Consider the following 18,926-nt stretch of genomic DNA (forward strand, 5'->3'; position numbering starts at 1 on the left):
TTTTATGAAAATTTTAGTTTAATGAAATATCTTAGAGTACTCTTATTTTTCAAATGTAACACAAATGAACAATAAGAATATACTGTGCTATGTATTATTTTACTGATCAAACAAGTTTCTTTAGTAATATTTGAGAATTTTCTAAATGTATTATTAGGACACTCTTTTACATTTGGCAGAGTGCCTTCCAAACTAGGTAATGAAAACATAGAATACACATACACCTTATTATACTTCCCATTCCATACTGTATTGTATGGTTTTAGAGTACCTACAAACAGCCTAATTGACAATAATGTCCTTGTACTCTTATGGTTTAGTCTACTTTATGCCAGATTCAGGTCAGTTAAGTGTGTTAGCCGCAAAAGAGCTTTCTGCCTTTTGGACATAATTACATACTTAGAGTAATCTTTGCTTGAATGCGTGACCTACAGCAGTACATGGCAGACGGCACATTTGCTACCCACCAGAAGGGGAATCGGCAGGAAGATGACAGACAGCAGCAGTCAGAGAAACACTGACAGTCACAGATGGAGAGACACTGACGTGGAGACATTAAAAAGCACTATTTCTGCTATCTTCCTCTTGAAGAGAGACTGGGGATGCAATGAAAAACAGTAATAGACATGTAAAGATTTTATTTTGTGGCACCCTTAGTGGTGGAAGCAAAATTCATTAAAACTCATTAAAAAACTTAGGATTTCTTTGGAATTCTAGAAAGCAGCTCCTGATATGCAGATGTTGGGTTAAGTATTAGATAGTCAGACAACTGTCAGCTTTAAAAGATTACATTTGGAAAATAAAGCTCAACAAGCAATTTTTATTCAGGAAAGAAAAGTTCTAGCGTCTCTCCTTATATGTATTACTACTTCTCAAAATTTTAAATAGATACTAACCTCTGACTCGTGTTCCTGTAGCATCAATCCTTTGAATCCCACCAGCCAGCACCATGGCCACAGCAAGCTTTACTAGATACATCCCGAAAACTTGAGGGCATAAGCTGGCCAATATTTCATTTCTTCCTAGCAAAGGCAGAAAGATCTGAAGTTACCAACAATTTTCAAGAAATCGTAACTGAAATTTCTCTTCTAGTCCTATTTTCCTATAAACACACTCTACCATCAAAAATGATCAAGACCATTTCCAAATGACTGAAAGGAGTGAATAATTTAATTCTGGTCCTAAAAGTCCTTTTCTTACTAATGCTATGAGATGAAAAGTCTGTGTTTTATTCCTGGGTGCTTCGTGCTTACATTTCTATAAATTTATAGTATACTTCAGAAGGGACAGAAAAGAATTTCCTTTTCGGCCTCCTCAGTCCAACATTATCTCTTAAACATACCAACAGCTGTACTGTCTATGCAGTAATTTCAGTAAAATTACTCCACTGCCTAAATAAAAGGAAGGTGCTCGATCTCAGAAACAATGAATCAGATTGTAGGAGCCAGTAATCTTTAAATAAATACAACAGGTACTCGGAGCTCATGAGCTTCTCCAGAGGTGTAAGAGAAGTAAAACCAATCCATCCTTGTAAGTTAATTCAGCATTTGCTTTAACCAATTTGGTAAATTGTTTTAGTCAGAATTAAGTTACTAGGGTATTAATTAAGAAGATCATTATACACTTCAACTCTAGCAATCCAAGCTGGAGGTCTTGGATTCTTCTGATCATGTGCATTAATTATGAGAATACCAGTGTTTTAGGTTCTGTTTTCAAAAATGTCAAAGCACCAAATCTGAGAGTCTGTCTGCCCCATCCATGAATAAAGTAGGTATTTCATTCGGTCACTGGCCTAATCAACCAATAGAGGAACCTATGAGATTCTAACAAGCCGTTCCTGGGCCTGTTTTAACTTCCATGGAATTCACCTCTGTGATGGTACTGTGTCCACATTCATGTTACCAGAAGTTAATGTCCACAAGGTGGCAACTAATTTGTATGTTTCAGGACTTTTATACTTAACTCTGAGTTTGTAATCTTGTTTCAGTGACAGCTGTTTTGAGGAGGAAAATAATCATACTAGTACTCCTTTAGCTGATGATTCCAGTTCCAGACATTTTCCTGCCAAACCATCAAGGGAAAGGAAAAGGCCTTTCTCCACAATTTATGGTCCAATACACAAAGGCTACTTTTTGTAATGAATCAAAATTAACTCAGTAGCAACTAAGCTATGGGATGGCAAAAATGGTGAAGAAAGAAAATATTTTAGTAAAAAGAGGACCAAAAAGAATTAGCAAATCCTGGAAGTTCATTAACTGCTGGTGGGAATCCCTTCCTTTATTGAGGTAGACCAGCCCAGAAGCAAAAACAGGAAGAAAGTCCTGGAATCGAAGCAGATGAGAAGACCTGACAGAGGTAGGTAAATTCTGAGCAGAAACTAGAGACTACACATACAAAGAAAGACAAAATAGTCCCAACAAGCAGGCTTAAGTGTAGGCAAACTAACCTGGGCGACATCTAAGCCACAAACTAAACCAAAGTGCCAGCTCTGTTGAGGAAAGACGGATTCAGAGACCAGAGCTCAATGTGCCAACAGGAAGCATATCCCAGTGGTAAACAGCACAGGCTTTGCTGTCAGATGCCTGGATTCAAATCTCAGTGTTATTACTTACTAGCTGTCTGACCTTGGGCAAGATTCTTAACCTCTCTGCCTCCATTTCCTCATCTGTAAAATGGAGGTAATAATGGTATCACACAGAAGTGCTGAGGGTCAAAGGAGTTAATAAGTGTACAGCACAAAGGAAAAAATAATACCTGGCACACAGTAGGACCTATTTAATGGTTAACTATTAATTTACCCGTATTACTTTTGCTTATTTCTGATCTTAAGATGTCCTTACACTGTAGTCAACGCAATATATATACTATGAGGACCAGAGAAAAGCAAAGGGGAAGAGCCGTTCCCCTAATTTGTTGTTTAGTTGAAAAACTCGATTCCTTGGATTTTGTGGCAATAGAAGCTCCCATGGCTACATCATGGAAGGAAATGTGTTAGAGTGGATACTTCCCCCCTCTCTACCTCCCTCCCAAACTTCTGGTTCTAGACCATGTTTATAATGTGGCTTTGGCCTTGTAATCCACTATCGTGGCATAGCCTTCAGTTACCCCGATGAAGAGAACTTCTTAGATCTAAGATAACTGAGTCACCCCAGGGTGGGCTGATGGCCCAACGGACCCCAAAGTCTACATCTGGGTTTCTACCCAGCATCTAAGCACCAGGGCATGGTGTCCCTGATGTCACTGCAGAGCAGAATAAAGCCTTTGGCTCCTCCTAGTCAGTACCCACAGTATCAGGTCTTCATGAAGCAGGTCACCTCCTGCTTCATGCAAGAGCTGAGCAGTGAAGTAATATCTGGCTTCACACTAGCAAAATGAAGAGACCCTCTGGATACAGCTCCTCACCCTCACCTACCCTATCCCACCCCCAACAAACACACATATGCTTTGAAGAGGTGAAATTACTGTGCTGTTACTGGGTACTTGGGAAACTAACAAAGCATGACAAAAGACCAAAACTAAGAATCTTTTCACGCTAAAAAAGAAAAATGTTGCTTAGTTTTCTCCGTCTTCCTACATTTAACATTTCTCACAAAGTTACAATATTTACGAGGTCTGACAATTAAGTTCGTGAACTTGTTGTAATGATGTTGCTAACCTTTTTTGGTATCAGAGGGATTATTCATGATGACTTTGTACCAACTGGACAGTTAACCAAGTTTACTATTTGGAAGTGCTGAAAAGGCTGCGTGAAAAAGTTAAATGACCTGAACTTTTCACCAACAATTCATGGCTCTTGCATCACGACAATGCACCAGCTCACATGGCACTGTCTGTGAGGGAATTTTTAGCCAATAAACAAATAACTGTATTGGAACACCCTTTCCACTCACCTGATCTGGCCCCCCATGACTTCTTTCTTTATCCAAAGATAAAATAAATATTGAAAGGGAGACATTTTGATGACATTTAGGACATGAAGGGTAATATGATGGCAGCGCTGATGGCCATTCCAGGAAAAGAGTTCCAGAAATGCTTTCAAGGGTAGACTAGGTACTAGCATCGGTGCATAGCTTCCCAAGGGGAGTACTTTGAAGGTGACCATAGTGATATTCAGCAGTGAGGTGTATAGTACTTTTCTAGGATGAGTTCTTGAACTTAATTGTCCGACTTCGTATTTCTTCCTTTTAGTCAGTAAATGAATTGTACATCTATACCCTTCTAATTAAAACAAGATAGACTCTTTTTCATTGCCAGCACAAAGTGCTTCTGATGGTCTGGACAGAGCCTGTCTTGTCTAATGCCCTTCCTTCACTGGCACTAGGTAGAGTTGAGATGTGGCACTGCAATTAATAAGATATGACTGTGTTCCAAGGAAGAGCTACAGATTTTTGTAAGGATATGATCCTAAGAAATAATTTTAAGTAAAAAAAAAAAAAAATCATTAAAAATATACATGGTTCTTAAAAGACATGCTTAATAAAGCCACAATATAGAGATTTTTGTTTTTCTGTATAGATCAGATAAGAGAATGATCAGGAACCATGACATATGTACTACACACATAAGCAAAAAAAAAAATTCATACCACAAAATAAGAGCAAACTACTTCTAAGTTAGGCAAGTAAGAGCCTTATTTTGTGAAATGATATCTGTCCAGTTCAGCATCTGATTTAAGAATAAATTACTGTGTATTAGATTGGAGATGAAGTTTATCAGAAATAGCCTATTACTGCCTTTGGTTTATTTTTCTCAGAAGATACAGGACAGCCAAGGAAGAATGAAAATAGGCATTTGATGGTTTTACTGGTGTTTAATACACTGGGGAATTTTAAATAAAAATATTCTGCAAACCCAAAGCCTGTGATATTTTAATCTATGTAATTATATCTTAGTGTCATAATCAAAATTTTTGCTGTGATGACAAAGCTTATTTTTTTGCATCTTTCCATTCACTCATCATCTCGTTCCTGCTTATTTCCTGTTTTTAAATCTTCAACTAAAACAGTGTGAAGCTGTCCGTATAATCTAAAATATATCAGAAAAGAAATAATGGCTTTAATAGGACGAGGTATCGTAATAGGATGAGTCTCTGCCTATTTAAATAACGAGGAAATGTATGTTTAACTGGTAAAGAAGGAAGAAAACTCTGAAATCATTTTGGCAGTAAAGATGTTACAATAATAGTAAGAAACGTAAAATCTCTTGGAATCCGACCTTAATTTTCCAGGAAGATCACTAATTAGAAAAGACGGCCAGAAAAGGGCTTCCCAGGGAGACAGTGGCTGGAGGTACTGCCCGATGCTGCTACTCTTAGAACTCAGTCACTGAGTTGTACAGCTTGTAAGGCTGCTCCCTAATCACAGACAACATATTTAACTATTGAGTGAAATGCCCTGAATAGTTGTCAGCTTCATACCCTTAATTACACACCTGCAAAAGGATTGCTCTTATAGTGTTCCCAAAAATCTTCAAATTCCTTTCGGACCTCCTCATCCATGATGATGCCCGCAGACTGCTCATTATTTACTTGGACATAATTGGCTTTCAGGACTATCTCCAATTCGCAGCGCACATCCTGCTGAAAGGGCTTCCACCTTTGCATTACAACCCCATAAATCGTGAGGTCATCACCTGGGGAAAAAACACCAAGTGAGTCCAGCAGTAGAACCTGCATGCTGGGCACAGACTTGCACGACAAAGGACCAGAACTAAGAAATAAACCCCTCCCCGACCAGGGTTTAAAGTGTGGTATGCTCATCCAGAAAACAATGTGGGTGCAAAAACCACCACAGGTTCCTGATTTTTTTTTTTAAACAGGTACTTGTATCTGCACAACTGAAAGCTAAAGTCAGTCTTTTTATTTTTCTTAATCTGTCACATTATAATCACACCAAATTACTACCCTTCACTGGGAAAATAATTTACTGGATGGTTTATTTGTCATTATCACACTGAGTGAAATACTCATCCTCTCAGATCTCTAGGCATATAGCTGTCATTTAAAGAACTGAGAACTGCAGCCAGAAGGTTAAACTATAATCAATTTGGTGTCAGAAAAGGAGACAATCTTTGATTACTGATACTAGCTAGTTTCACGTATGTTAATTTTTACTTACCACATTTGTTAGCATTTTATTCACTGTCTTTTTTATTTTAATGAACAAAAGAATGAATGCACCAAGAAATGAATGAATACCTGTTCTACGTCAAAGCTCCTTTCCATAAACTAAGAAAGAACAAGATAACAACCCTGCTTGCTCCTTCTTAGTAGCTTCCTTCCCACCTGAGGAAACTTTCCCATTCCTGGTGGACAGAACAGTAAATTTTCACAGATTTTCCTAAGCGGCCTTGGGTAGTTTATAGGCACATTCTCCAAACACTGACATCTGTGCTCATGCAATTCAATGCATCAGTAACATGTCTTTATGAATGCTTGGCATTCAATATTTGGCTACTGGAGAAAAACGGGCCAAAACTAAATAGACATATAATCCTAGTCTCCAAAGATTTCAATCTTGTTGGACATACCCGAAGCTTATCCTGATGTTTATATTTTGCACAATAAATAACGTCTCTGAACTAACAGGCTGTGTCAAATATATGGTTGCTGACACAAAATCCCTTACACTCTCTAAATTTCAATATGTGATGTATAATCCACAGAGTTTTTTATTTTCTCAAGAAGTGTTCTGTAAATGACAAATGCATGGAACTTGGTGGTAGCAATTCACAGAATACAAAGCATAATTCTCACCAAAGGCAACTTCATAGTAACAAATTAAACAGGTACTTTAACCACGTTTTCAAGATCCTGCCTGACCCACTGCTTGGAGGGTTTTTAAAGCCAGTGAAAAATAATGATCATTTATTATACTTTCTGCCCCAAACTTTTTAGATGAAAATGACTGGGGCAACTTTATATGAGCACTTAGAACAGTCCTCTACTATGGTCATTTTAATGGGTTACACTCAGGTTGTTTCTAAGTGAGTCCAATGCGGAACTTAACTTTTAGATACAGCACTCAGTAGGAATGATCTGACTCCAATAAGCAGTGCTACTATGGAAAATGCAGACTGCTGAAGAATGGCCAACAGCACTGACTTGTCAGATCTGGATTTCAATCCCAGCTTCGCCACTCACTGGCTATGAAACTCAGCAAGCTACTGAACTTTGCTGAGCCTATATCTTGACCTACAAATGGGAATAATTATATTTACATCATAGGACTATAGTGAGAATTAAATCAGATGATGTTTAAAAATACAGTATCTAGAATATAAGTGTTCAACAAATACTAGCTATTATTGTTATTCTAAACCTACCTTACATTTGTAGAACAACTAATACCTTCAAAAAGCCTTCACTATATACATGTTTTCATTTACTCAAATATGTACCAAGCAGCAGATTCATATGAGCATCAGAACAATTGTGGCTATAGGACAGTCCAAGGCAAGAGCTACTCATTTTAAAGTTTTCCACAGTAAAAGTTATTATAAACAATGTCATTTTCCAGAAGCTAGTTCTCACTCTCATAACCTAATCTCTTTGTGCTGCTCTGTCTTCTTTAGCATATTTACCGCAGCAGCCATCGCAGCCATCGCCATCTGTGATCTGCGGCACTGACAGCCAGCAGCACACAACCTCCAACTGCATTACCCTCCAGTGTCAGACTGGGGTTCTTAGCTAGACTGTAAATTCCTGGAGGGCAAGGATTATGCCATTTACATCTTCTGATTCCCACAGACATTTGAAGCTATGGATAAATCAAAAGATATCTGTTGATAAGACTGCTTCCATCCATTCTTTATTATTATTAGTGACGTGAAAGAAAAATAGCTTAAGATTTTTTTCAGTTTAGATGAACTGCATGAAAACAGCTTATTCTCTATCAACGGATATTTTCATGTTCAGGCTAAGCTCATACAAGCACTGCTTTGCTGATGCAGATATTACTGATTTTGGTTAAAATCTAGAGTCCTATATGAATAAGGTACTTTGACAGAGTCTTGTCCATTTAGCAGGAAATCCATGATCAAGCCAGTTATTTCCCTAGTGTACTGTTTATATAAGTATAAACTGTTAATATATTTGATATAAATTTCAAACTACGAGTTAGTGATTCTTGGGTGGATGGGGGGGGTCTTTTGATAAAGAATTATCTTGACTCTAGATACCGAACTCTTTTAAATTTCCATAGAGTGCTTGCCTCATCATTTTAATGAAATGTAAGCTCAGTAAATATTTTATAAATGAGGCATTTGGAGAAGTCTAGGTTAAGCAAAGAGAAATGATGGAATTTGACAACATGAAACATTATTGATCTGTTAAGTAGGGGAGAACTGGGATGTAGAGTAAGAGATCAGACATACCTCTTACTGCCCAAGGCACACACTTGTGCTATAGACATGAAGGGTGTTTTAGTGAGAATGAAAAATATTTAAAGGAGGGAATGTTGAGGTGAATTAAAAGGCAATTGCTGACATTCAGCTAAGGTTTAGCAATCATTTCCATTTTCTGACCCACCTGCCTGCAAGTTAACTTAAATGTTAATAAAAAGGAAGTGGAAATCGTTAGGCAGTTTTTAAGTTACTTGGAATACATGGCGTAAAGAGAAAGGATAAGCTCTCATATCCTCCTTACAGACAAAGGTCTGGACAAGGCCTGGGACTGCGTGTAGGGAGCAGAAGATGCTGGTGTTAGGGGAACAAGTTTCCATTCTTTTTTTGGGCTGGAAATATAGCCTTAGAGAAGCTGATGAAAGATTTGCAGCTCTGAGGACAACTTTGGGACTGAAAGTCTATAAATCCAAAAGGCTTTCAAGCTCTCTACCAGTCCGAATTCCGTCAGTATGGTCAGAAGACAGTGAGGGAGAAGAAATGATGAGGACAGCTGTGTTGATATATAGACATCAAGTACTTTGGTTAGAAGAAGTTTTTGATTAAAACTTTTAAGATGATCACTTTGAAAGCAGTCTATGATTTTCACCTTTTGGAACTGAGCAGTTCCATGTAAGTTTTAGAGCCCTACTCTCTACCAACAGCTGAAGAAAGCACCCTTTCTCATTCTCTCTTTTTGCATTATAAACGCAAATTATCACCAACATATTCATTTAAAAAAACATACCAAATGTTATTAAAAATATCTCCTATGATATTTAAATGTGATTACTGCAGAAGAGAATAGTATTTACCCACTTGAGTGACACTGCTGATTTACGAAATCTTCTAATATCTTAATTTTTCAAACAAAAGTTTTCCCTACCATTTTCTTTATAAAAACTATAATTTAAAATTCAACATAAACACCTCCATTCCATAGACATTGGCCGATACTAATCCTCACCCTTCCACAAACACTTGTGTGTTTGATTCTTCCCAAGCTTCCCAATGAGGCAGTAAGGAGACAGCTGAGTGACAGGAACAAAAGAGAGCTTAGGAGTTGCCTGGTTGGTGGCCTGAAGATCAAAGCATAATTTAGAATGACTTCCCAACAACCAGGCTCTGGAGCTTGGGATTTCCTGAACAGTTCCAAGGCTCAGAGGGTCTCTGTTTTGCCTGGAACACTGTAGGTCATCCAGATAACTGCCATCACGAGGCCCAAATAGCTAACAAGATGTTGTACACCCTCTGCTTAAACTCACCACCATCCAAGGCCCATGTTGGGCACCTTTGATTATTAGATACTGAGTCAAAATCTACTTTCATGTAGCATCAGCCCACTGAAACCAATAGCATCTATAATTCCAATTCCATTTCTATACGACAATCTTCCAACTAATGGAAATTGGTTGTCATGTCCTTCCTGAGGCTTATCCATGTTAAACACCCACAGTTTTTTTCAATATGGTTTCCAGTTCCCTCTCAATTCAGGCAATTGGCCAGTGGAAGCTCTGAGGACCCTCAGAGGATAGAAGACCAAAAATCAATCTGACTCCTATAGTGGTGTTAACAACACAGAGAGAAACAATCACCTCCTTTCTTTTGGACCCCCATAAAGCTGCAGTAGTATTTGATGGTCACATCCTCTGATGTTTCTTATGTAACTGCTTGCTAAATCCAACATTTCAAAAAGTTGCTCCTGTTTAGCTATGGTGCATTGTAGAGAGTCCTGGACTAGAAGTCAGTGGAGCTGGGTTCATGTTCTAGTTCTGTCACTGAACTCTCCAAGTGATCTTGGGCAAGTTAGGTTTTTCATGTATAAAACAAGCAGCTGGACTAGACTGCTAAACTCTAGCCCAGTTTCTTTCCTGCTATCAGGGCCTACCTCCATGCCAGGCTCTGCTCTTAAAGTGAGCAATTACTCTCACTCTTGGGAAAATAAAAAGTGGCTTTTCCTAATCAATACGTTAGGACCCCCTATACAAGCTAACAAAAGTTAATTCTTACCAGATTTGCAACTGTCTACTAAGTCATCTTCTAGGATAACCTTCATAGATCGTGGAATACTTCCAACAGATAGCCTCTGAACCTAGCAAGGAAAAGAAAACAGATAATGAGTACACTTAACTACACGCTAAGTATTAAGAAGCCTAGCAGTTCTTGAAATTACCATTTTTATTTCTGATATTATCATACAATGTAATTATGATGGGGATTTATGGGATTTTCTTGCAAATTGTGCCTAATATCAGTTTAAGAATTCACTAAAACTAGAGTAAAATAAAACACCAATATGGAAAACATCTCCAAGACAACCTACCTTGTGGATGGTCAAAATAAACACATGCTCCAACTACTAAACATAATAACAAAGTTACCCAGAATGGAGAGGCAGTTCTTTTTGATCTCTAGTCCTAAGTAAGACCTGGGACAAATCACTAAGTTCCTTTGATCATTCCTTAATAATAGAACTCTGGTTTTAGTCCATGTGGACACGCAACAAGTAAAAAGACTATATCCCAGGCTAGCTTTTATGTAGGTGTGACCATACTAAGTTCTGGCCAATGAGATATAAGTAGCTATGTTGTGAGAAACTACTCAAACTGAGAGACTTGGGTTAGATGGCAGCTACTCTTGCCTATCCTTCCTTGTTCCTGTTCTGAGTAGGATACAGATGTGAAGAAGCTGTAGCCACCATCTTGGACTACAGACAACCGGAAGAATAGAAGCCATGAGTCAAGAATGGTGTAGAAAGACCAAAGGAGCCTGAGTCCTTGACACTGAATAAGCCTTTGTGTTTAAGTGACAAACACACAAAAAATAATACAAATAAAAAAATCAGGCTCACTCTCATGTACTCATGTATTAAAAAGGGGTTATATAGGGCCGGCTCGGTGGCTCAGGTGGTTGGAGCTCCATGCTCCTAATTCTGAAGGCTGCTGGTTCGATTCCCACATGGGCCAATGGGCTCTCAATCACAAGGTTGCCAGTTCAACTAGAGTTCCGCAAGGGATGGTGGGCAGCACCCCCTGCAACTAAGATTGAAAACGGCACCTTGACCTGAGCTGCCGCTGAGCTCCCGGATGGCTCAGTTGGTTGGAGCACATCCTCTCAACCACAAGGTTGCCGGTTTGATTCCTCGCAAGGGATGGTGGGCTGCACCCCCTGCAACTAGCAACGGCAACTGGACCTGGAGCTGAGCTGTGCCCTCCACAACTAAGACTGAAAGGACAACAACTTGAAGCTGAACGGCACACTCCACAACTAAGATTGAAAGGACAACAACTTGACTTGGAAAAAAGTCCTGGAGGTACACACTGTATCCCAATAAAGTCCTGTTCCCCTTCCCTAATAAAATCTTTAAAAAAAAAAAAAGTGGTTATGTACACCTCATTTGGCACAGCAAATAAAAATTGGGCCTAAACCCCAAATCCAGCCCACTGAAATGTTTAACAACCAATTAAATGCATTTAATTTTCTCTTATCCCTTAGTTAAGAACTCTAGTTTGAACTTCCTAAATATGCACTTAATTTTAACATAATTATTAAATCATTCCACTACCCTCTTGCCAATGCTCTCTATAAAAAGATGTTTATTTCAGACTATATTTTCAATATAGTCTAAAGACTATATTGATATATGTACAACAGTTTCACACCTGATCTTCCACAAAGTGATGACACAAGTTTCATTTGTAATCTGTTACATGTTCCCCAGGCCTAGAAATTTGCACAGAGTTGAAAAACACTTCTTCAAATTAGTCATTTTTCCTATTGATTTGATCGTTTACCTGTTCCTGAATTTTGATTTCCTGATAATCTCTACACTTGGTTGGAGAGGAAGCCAAGCCTGAGAGGCAGGTGAATTTTGAAGAATCACAGCTCTCCAAGCTGGGACATGAGGATGGCCGGCTGAACGTGTAATACTGCTCAAAGTCAGCCTTGACCACAAAAACACACTTGCATTTGGTACACATGTAATCCCGTTCAAACTCCAGGATCTTCACCAGACTGGTTCGAATCACTGTCCCAGTGACAGATAAAAAGTGTCCCACGTCCTTGGTTTTAGGGATGTGCTCCCTCACCAGCTCAGGACAAATTGGCAAACCTGACGGAGAAAAACAACAACAACAAAAAAACTACATCAATCTTGACATCTGACTACACAGAACAGACTTTCCTCATATTTCCTGGGGGAGAAAGGATAACTTCAGAAGAAAAAAAAAACAAACAACAAAAAGAAACCCTTGTGTTTTATTTAAGAAAAAAAATCAGATCAAATCAATTAAGAAGACAGAAAAGAATTATTTCAAATAAAAATTATCAAAGGATTCTTTTTAAAAGTACGTATCTAGATGACATAATAACCAGGATTTAAAAAAAAGGATTGCATCTCATAAGAGGGCTATCTCAGTAGGATCTAAGTACAGTATGTCATCATAACCACATTCAACGAAGAATATACTGCCATGGGCCACCCATATAATCAACTGATGACTCTGAGTAAACCACAAAGTTCAGTGATTAAGAGATGGTAGTATAATGACAAAAGAGTATCACGATGATAGAAGGCTACTGCTTTTTTCAGGTAGTTTCAGGATTTATTAATATGTAAGTCTGACAGTGTCTCCAATCCTTGAATTACCTAGAGGTTTACCCACAGCATCACTTTATGCTTTAAAAACCTTGTGTATTTCACCATTAATAAACAGTCAACTTAATAGGAAGAAATGCCAAAGAAAGATTTTATGCACAAATGATGCCCTTTCTCATTTGAGCTACAATGTATCATTGGAGTAGAGAGATGCTGACTGTGATGGTCAAACGCTGCCTCCTAACTGGTTTATCAAGATAGCATATCTTATACTGGTTCATGTCCCATGGTCCATTGTCTGGTCCTCAGAATTCAGTAGTTTGGAAACCTGGTAAGTATGCACACAGAAGACAGATCTGTCAGATTTGCCAAGCTCACGAGAAATAACCATGATAGGTATGATTATACTTTAAGTTTCTAAGGTCAACACATTTTTTCCTGTTGATAGATCTACTCTGAAAGCCAAATAATAACAGTAATCAGAAGATAGTTCAGGAAGCATGGAATTAAAAAAAAAAAAAAAAAAAAAAAAAGCAAATTAGATGAACTGAATGCTTAAGGCACTGGCTACATTAACCTGGTGTTACAGATTACAAATCCATAGATACTTAAATTTTCTCTGTTGCTGCCTGAGATTCTCTCTCCATATACTGTATACTGCACAGTCAAGGTGGGCACTGCCAACAAGACTTCTTTTTCTATGCTTCCAAGGCTGACTTGCCCACTTTCTAATGAAAATATTCTTCATTTATATTAACTCAGATTGCATCACATTTTGCTAGTAAGGGAGCCATACTGTTGCTTAGGATAATTTTTATATGTCTATGTTCTATTCTGTGTTGAGTTTATGATTTAACTCTCAGAAAACAGACTTACTTCCAAATTCCTGGGGAATGCTTCATTAGAACCCTCTGGGGCTGACAAGTGCTACTTCACCTACACAGTGGATATATTTTTAAGTATAAATTACAGTTATTTCTCAGTGCTCTCAATTCAATATGTGTTGGGGTTCTCAAAATGTTCCTAGAGAATAACATGACAATAAAATCCTTAAATAGTCACCTGATATCCTGGCGTGAAGATTCTGCTTCATGGAGACACCCTCGGGCTGGGAAAGGGACTCGAGAATTGTTAAAGCTGATCTTCGTAGCGCATCATCAAAAACAGTTAGTACTTCATTGGGGAATGAGTTGAAATATTCCCCAATTTCCATGTTGGTCTCGAAAAGGGTCATGGCATTGACCACAACTGAGTAATGAGCATCTTCATCTCTTTCCTTCAGGATTAGAAGAATATCGTTCTTATGGTATTCTGAAACATATGACTCAAACACTTGACTCACCAGCATAACTTGATCGCTATTCATCTTGAATCTAGGTAACTGAAGAAAAAGAAAGGGCTGTATTATATTTTGCTATTCCAGATTTACACACAAGTTAACAAAATAATTGTTTGGTTGTAAACATCCTGAATTTAGGTAACACTATAATCTCAAAATATTACCTGAATTTAAATTTTAATTAGATCTGAATTATCTATTACTTAGTAAATGTATTATTTTTTAAGTGGGTAATTAATTTCGTACTGATTATCAAAATCCAATATGGTCCAATGCCTTTCCCATATCCTGTCCCAAAACTTCTTCCTCATTAACCCTATGCTATGTAAAAGGTTCTTGCTTTTTCTTTAACCACATTCCATACACACACTTACTCTCAAGTATAAAATCTTAAATGCCAGTCTTTTGGCTAAAGTTACCCCTGGTAGAGTTCTTTGAAAGCGTTCCGGTTCTAGGCTTTATTCATATAAAGAATATCTCCCTCTCTAGTCACACACACATATGCATGTGTATTCTGCTACACAAATGGAACACCCACTACTAATCAAATTGATAGCCAGTTCTGACTTGAATAGTTATCAGATTGGCTTTAGAAATCTACATTTGTAGGTGAAGTTACATCCTATTTTCTCTTCCTAACCCAGGGAAACTATTGGCTTCAGTAAAAACAGATGTCAAGAGTGTAAAGAAACTAGGTAATTAAACTGAGGAAAGGACAATTAGTCTTTAAATGAAAATAAGTATGGTATATTTCAATACTTGCCTAGCTCATTCCCTTGGCAACATTTTTTAAAATTTGTATCAATAGATTAGAAGGGTCTACCCCCATTTTATTTTCATGTATACATGCAGACATCTACCATGTACAAGTCACTATGCTTTGAAATGAAAGCACAATAAAAGGTACTCTATGCCCTCAGAGAACCAAAGGAGAGATCCAATATACCAGCACTCTAACAGTGGTAAAAATGCAATATGAATAGGAGCACAAAGGAGAGAAGGATTAAATTTAAATGAGCTGACAATCCCAGAGGTGGTCATGGGCAGTTACAAATAAACTGTCCAAATTGGATCATCTAAGAAACTCTTATTGTTTAAAAACAGAGAGAGCACCTAAGGACAGATGTACTTTGACTTACTTCATTTAACCAACACTTACTAAACTAGGCTCTAGAAACAGAACAATGATTAAAGATTGTTATAAAGCTCACAGTTCAGCATTGTAAATATGTGTTATACATGCTGCTTATTAGCAATATTTTACCTTCTCTGGGAATCTGTTCTGGAACGTGTGAAAGGAGGAAAGAGGGTATACAGCAGTTCGGCCAAGAATCCTGACAATTACATGATGCCAGTGTGAGATTAACAGATGAGTACATGCATATCTAAGAGAATAAGTAAAAGTAAATTTGGTCACTACATTGATAAGTAATTTGCTCTGGTTAGGTAATATAAACTCAGCCAAGTGTAAAAAAGAAAAAGCACTTGGGAAGGAACTAATCATACAGTATTTCCATGATGTAGCCTTTCCTTAAAACAAACAAACGAACAAACAAAAACAAAAAAGCACAAAAAAAACTGGACTCCTAAAAGTGGCTACAAGAGAATCTCTCAGATTCTACAAATGCATATTAAATTTGGACCCACAAGTTTAGCAATTTAAGACAACTCCACATAGGGCAGGAAGAGGGCAGCAGGGGAATTCATGGTCCAGATTAAGGTCAGATTAAATTCCGTCTAGTCTGTTTAAAAATAACATCTTTTAAAAAAAATAGCATTCACTTTCAATATCTGTGCAAAACTGATCAACTGTTTCTATGAAGGTTGCTAACCCTATAAACATACCCACCCAGACGGACTGGAGGCACTTACTCTTTTTTACAAATTTCAAGTTCCCTTCCCGTTTCTTATTGAGTGTTTGAGGTTAAAATACAACCATGTTGCATTACTTTATCCTCTGGACCAAACTGAAGCACCAACAAACAAAGCCAGGAGGGTGAACAAGCGGTGACTGGAGCTAGGTGTTTGGGAATCACAGGTGGCCCAGGCGCCGCCCGCACCTGCTGGAGCCACGCCCCCTCGCCCGGGGGCGCCGCTTCTCAGGACCCGCCCCACTGCCCCGCCCCTTTCCCGTTCCCGCGCGTTCTCTCCGCGCCTCCTCCCCGCCCTTTCGGGTGCCAGCCGGCGCTCGGCAAAGGGGGTGTCGTTGTCCGAGGACTGCTTTCCACACACGTCTCTGGACGCGGCTCCTGCCCTAAAACATCTTGGCAGGTCTCTGACATTTCCCGTGTTCAGCTACCGGGCAGCTCTGTCGCCGGACCGGTCCCGGAGTTGAACAGTTTTTGAACTAACCAAATGTGGGCGATACTCTGGACTAACTGCGGAAGAAAACATAATTAACGGTGAAACGAGACAGCTGCTGTCACTTACTGGCGGATAAGCCGTGTCAGAAGTCACATGGAGCGCGCCGCTCCCGAGGCGGAGGGGCGCGGAGAGCTCGGGCCTCGCAGCTGCGTCGCACCGCACCCCAAAGCCGCTAACTAGGGCTGGAGCGCGTGCGCGGGGGCGCGCAGGCTCCGGCGGGCCCGCCTCCCGCCAGGGCGAAATAGGCGCCACCCGGGAGGCTCGGCCCGCGCACCGCCTCAACTTCACCGCTCAAGTGGCTCTTCCGGGTGGGGAAGCGGGCGGGACCGCGCCGGGCCTGGCGCCTCGGGACGCGAGAGGCGGGGCGGAGCGGATTGGGAGGGTGGAGGACGGTCCGGGAGGAGCAGAGAGTCTGGGCGGGGCGCGGAGCCCGAGGCGGGGCTAGAATGAAAAGCCGCCCCAGGTGGAAAGGGGAGGCGGCGGGCGGAGGTGCGGTGCTCTGACGGATTGTTTAGATTGCGCCTTTGGTCTAAGAGCTCCGCCAAACCCAAGGCCAGGGACATTTTTCTGTTGTATTTTCATCTAGAAGTTTTAGAGTGGTTTTATGTTTAGGCCTATGGCCTTTTCTGAACTAATTTTTGAATATGGTGCGAAGTATGTATCTTAGGTAACTTTTTGTTTTGTTTTGCATATATATATCTAGCTCCGTTTGTTTAAAAGAGCTATCCTTTTTCCACCAAAAAGACTTTGCACTTATGCGAAAATCAGTTGTCCTTTATATAGACTTTACAATTCTGTTGCCAGATCTATTTGTCTGTTTACAAAAATACCACATTGTCTTTGGTTACTGTGGCTTTATAATGAGTCTTGAAATCAGTGTTTAGCATCCAATGTTGTTCTTTTTGAAAGTTGTTTGGGTTCTTGTGTTTCCATATGAATTTTAAAACCAGTTTGTCATTTTCTGTTAAAAAGCTGGGTTTTTGTTGGGATTGCATAGCATCTATAGGTCAATATGGGAAGAATTTGCATGTTAATATTGAGTGATACGACCTTTGAACAAAGTAAACCTCACCATTTATTTAGGTGTTAAGTACTTAGTATCTCTAAACAGTGTTTGATGATTTTGTCAAATCTCTCAGATTTGTCCATAAAATCATGTGGGAGGGGGAAATCATACTTTTTTCTTTTTAAAGATTTTATTGATTGATTGATTGATTGGGGAAAGGGAACAGGACTTTATTGGAGAACTGTGTACTACATCCGGGACATTTTTCCAAGTCAAGTTGCTGTCCCTTCAATCTTAGTTGTGGGAGAGTGCCGTGTAGCTTCAAGTTGTGTCTTTCCAGTCTTAGTTGTGGAGGGCGCAGCTCAGCTCCAGGTCCAGTTGCCATTGCTAGTTGCAGAGGGTGCAGCCCACCATCCCTTGTGGGACTTGAGGAGTTGAACTGGCAACCTTGTGGTTGAGAGCCCACTGGCCCATGTGGGAATCGAACCGGCAACCTTTGGAGTTAGGAGCATGGAGCTCCAACTGCCTGAGCCACCGGGCCGGCCCGGAAATCATACTTTTTGATGCTATGTAAATAACATTTTCAATTTCAATGTCTGATTGTTCCTTTCTAGTATGTAGAAAAATAAGGTTTATTTATTTTTTATTATTTTTTAAATTAAAACAAAAGAAAATTTTAGAGCAGTTTTAGATTCACAGCAAAATTGAGCAGAAAGTACAGAGAATTCTTATATGCCCTCACAAGGGTGTCCCCATACAGGCACAACCTACCCCACTATCAACATCTTACCAAAGTGGTGCATTTGTTACAATTGATGAACCTACATTGACACTTCAGTATCACCCAAAACTCATGCTTTACAGTAGGCACACTATTGGTGTACATTCTATGGGTTTTGACAGATAAAATAACATGTACCCACTATTGCAGTATACCAAGTTTCACTGCCCTAAATATCTGTGCTCTATTCATCCCGCCCTCTCACCTAAACCCTGGTAACAACAGATCTTTTTACTGTATCCATCATTTTGTCTTTTCCAGGATGTCATGTAGTTGAAATCATACAGTAGGTACCGTTTTCAGATTGGCTTCTTTCACTGTGTAATATATGTCTGAGGTTCTTTCATGTCTTTTTATGGCTTGGTAACTCATTTCTTTTGGTGCTGAATAATACTCCATTATCTGGATATACCACACACTTCACTCACCTACTGAAGGATGTCTTGGCTGATTCCAAGTG

At 39.3% G+C, this 18,926-nt stretch overlaps 1 protein-coding gene and 1 long non-coding RNA gene across 12 annotated transcripts in view; both read right to left on the bottom strand.

The window, feature by feature from the left end:
* Positions 1-17,042, bottom strand: part of MCM9 (minichromosome maintenance 9 homologous recombination repair factor) — an 86,063-nt gene extending 69,021 nt beyond the window's left edge. For 3 of the 11 annotated variants that reach the window (XM_074333492.1, XM_074333493.1, XM_074333491.1), the window contains exons 1-7: positions 16,746-17,030; positions 15,580-15,700; positions 14,039-14,357; positions 12,174-12,490; positions 10,390-10,471; positions 5,431-5,631; positions 897-1,022 (exon numbers count right to left, since the gene is read on the bottom strand). In XM_074333492.1, the coding sequence (XP_074189593.1) occupies positions 897-1,022; positions 5,431-5,631; positions 10,390-10,471; positions 12,174-12,490; positions 14,039-14,342 (1,030 nt within the window). In that variant the 5' untranslated portion in view covers positions 14,343-14,357; positions 15,580-15,700; positions 16,746-17,030. Of the gene's footprint in view, positions 1-467; positions 597-896; positions 1,023-5,430; positions 5,632-10,389; positions 10,472-12,173; positions 12,491-14,038; positions 14,358-15,579; positions 15,701-16,745 lie in introns of all 11 variants that reach the window. The other 8 variants (XM_074333498.1, XM_074333499.1, XM_074333495.1 and 5 more) reach the window with 6 other exon arrangements.
* On the bottom strand, positions 12,621-14,032 carry LOC141571702 (uncharacterized). The gene is made up of 2 exons (XR_012496727.1): positions 13,853-14,032; positions 12,621-13,304 (listed from the first exon to the last, which is right to left on the bottom strand). It is a non-coding gene; the product is annotated as an uncharacterized LOC141571702 (long non-coding RNA).
* Positions 17,043-18,926: the final 1,884 nt, after the last annotated feature.

The sequence above is a fragment of the Rhinolophus sinicus genome, linkage group LG05 (assembly GCF_036562045.2).
Source record: "Rhinolophus sinicus isolate RSC01 linkage group LG05, ASM3656204v1, whole genome shotgun sequence".
Taxonomy (NCBI): Eukaryota; Metazoa; Chordata; class Mammalia; order Chiroptera; family Rhinolophidae; genus Rhinolophus; species Rhinolophus sinicus.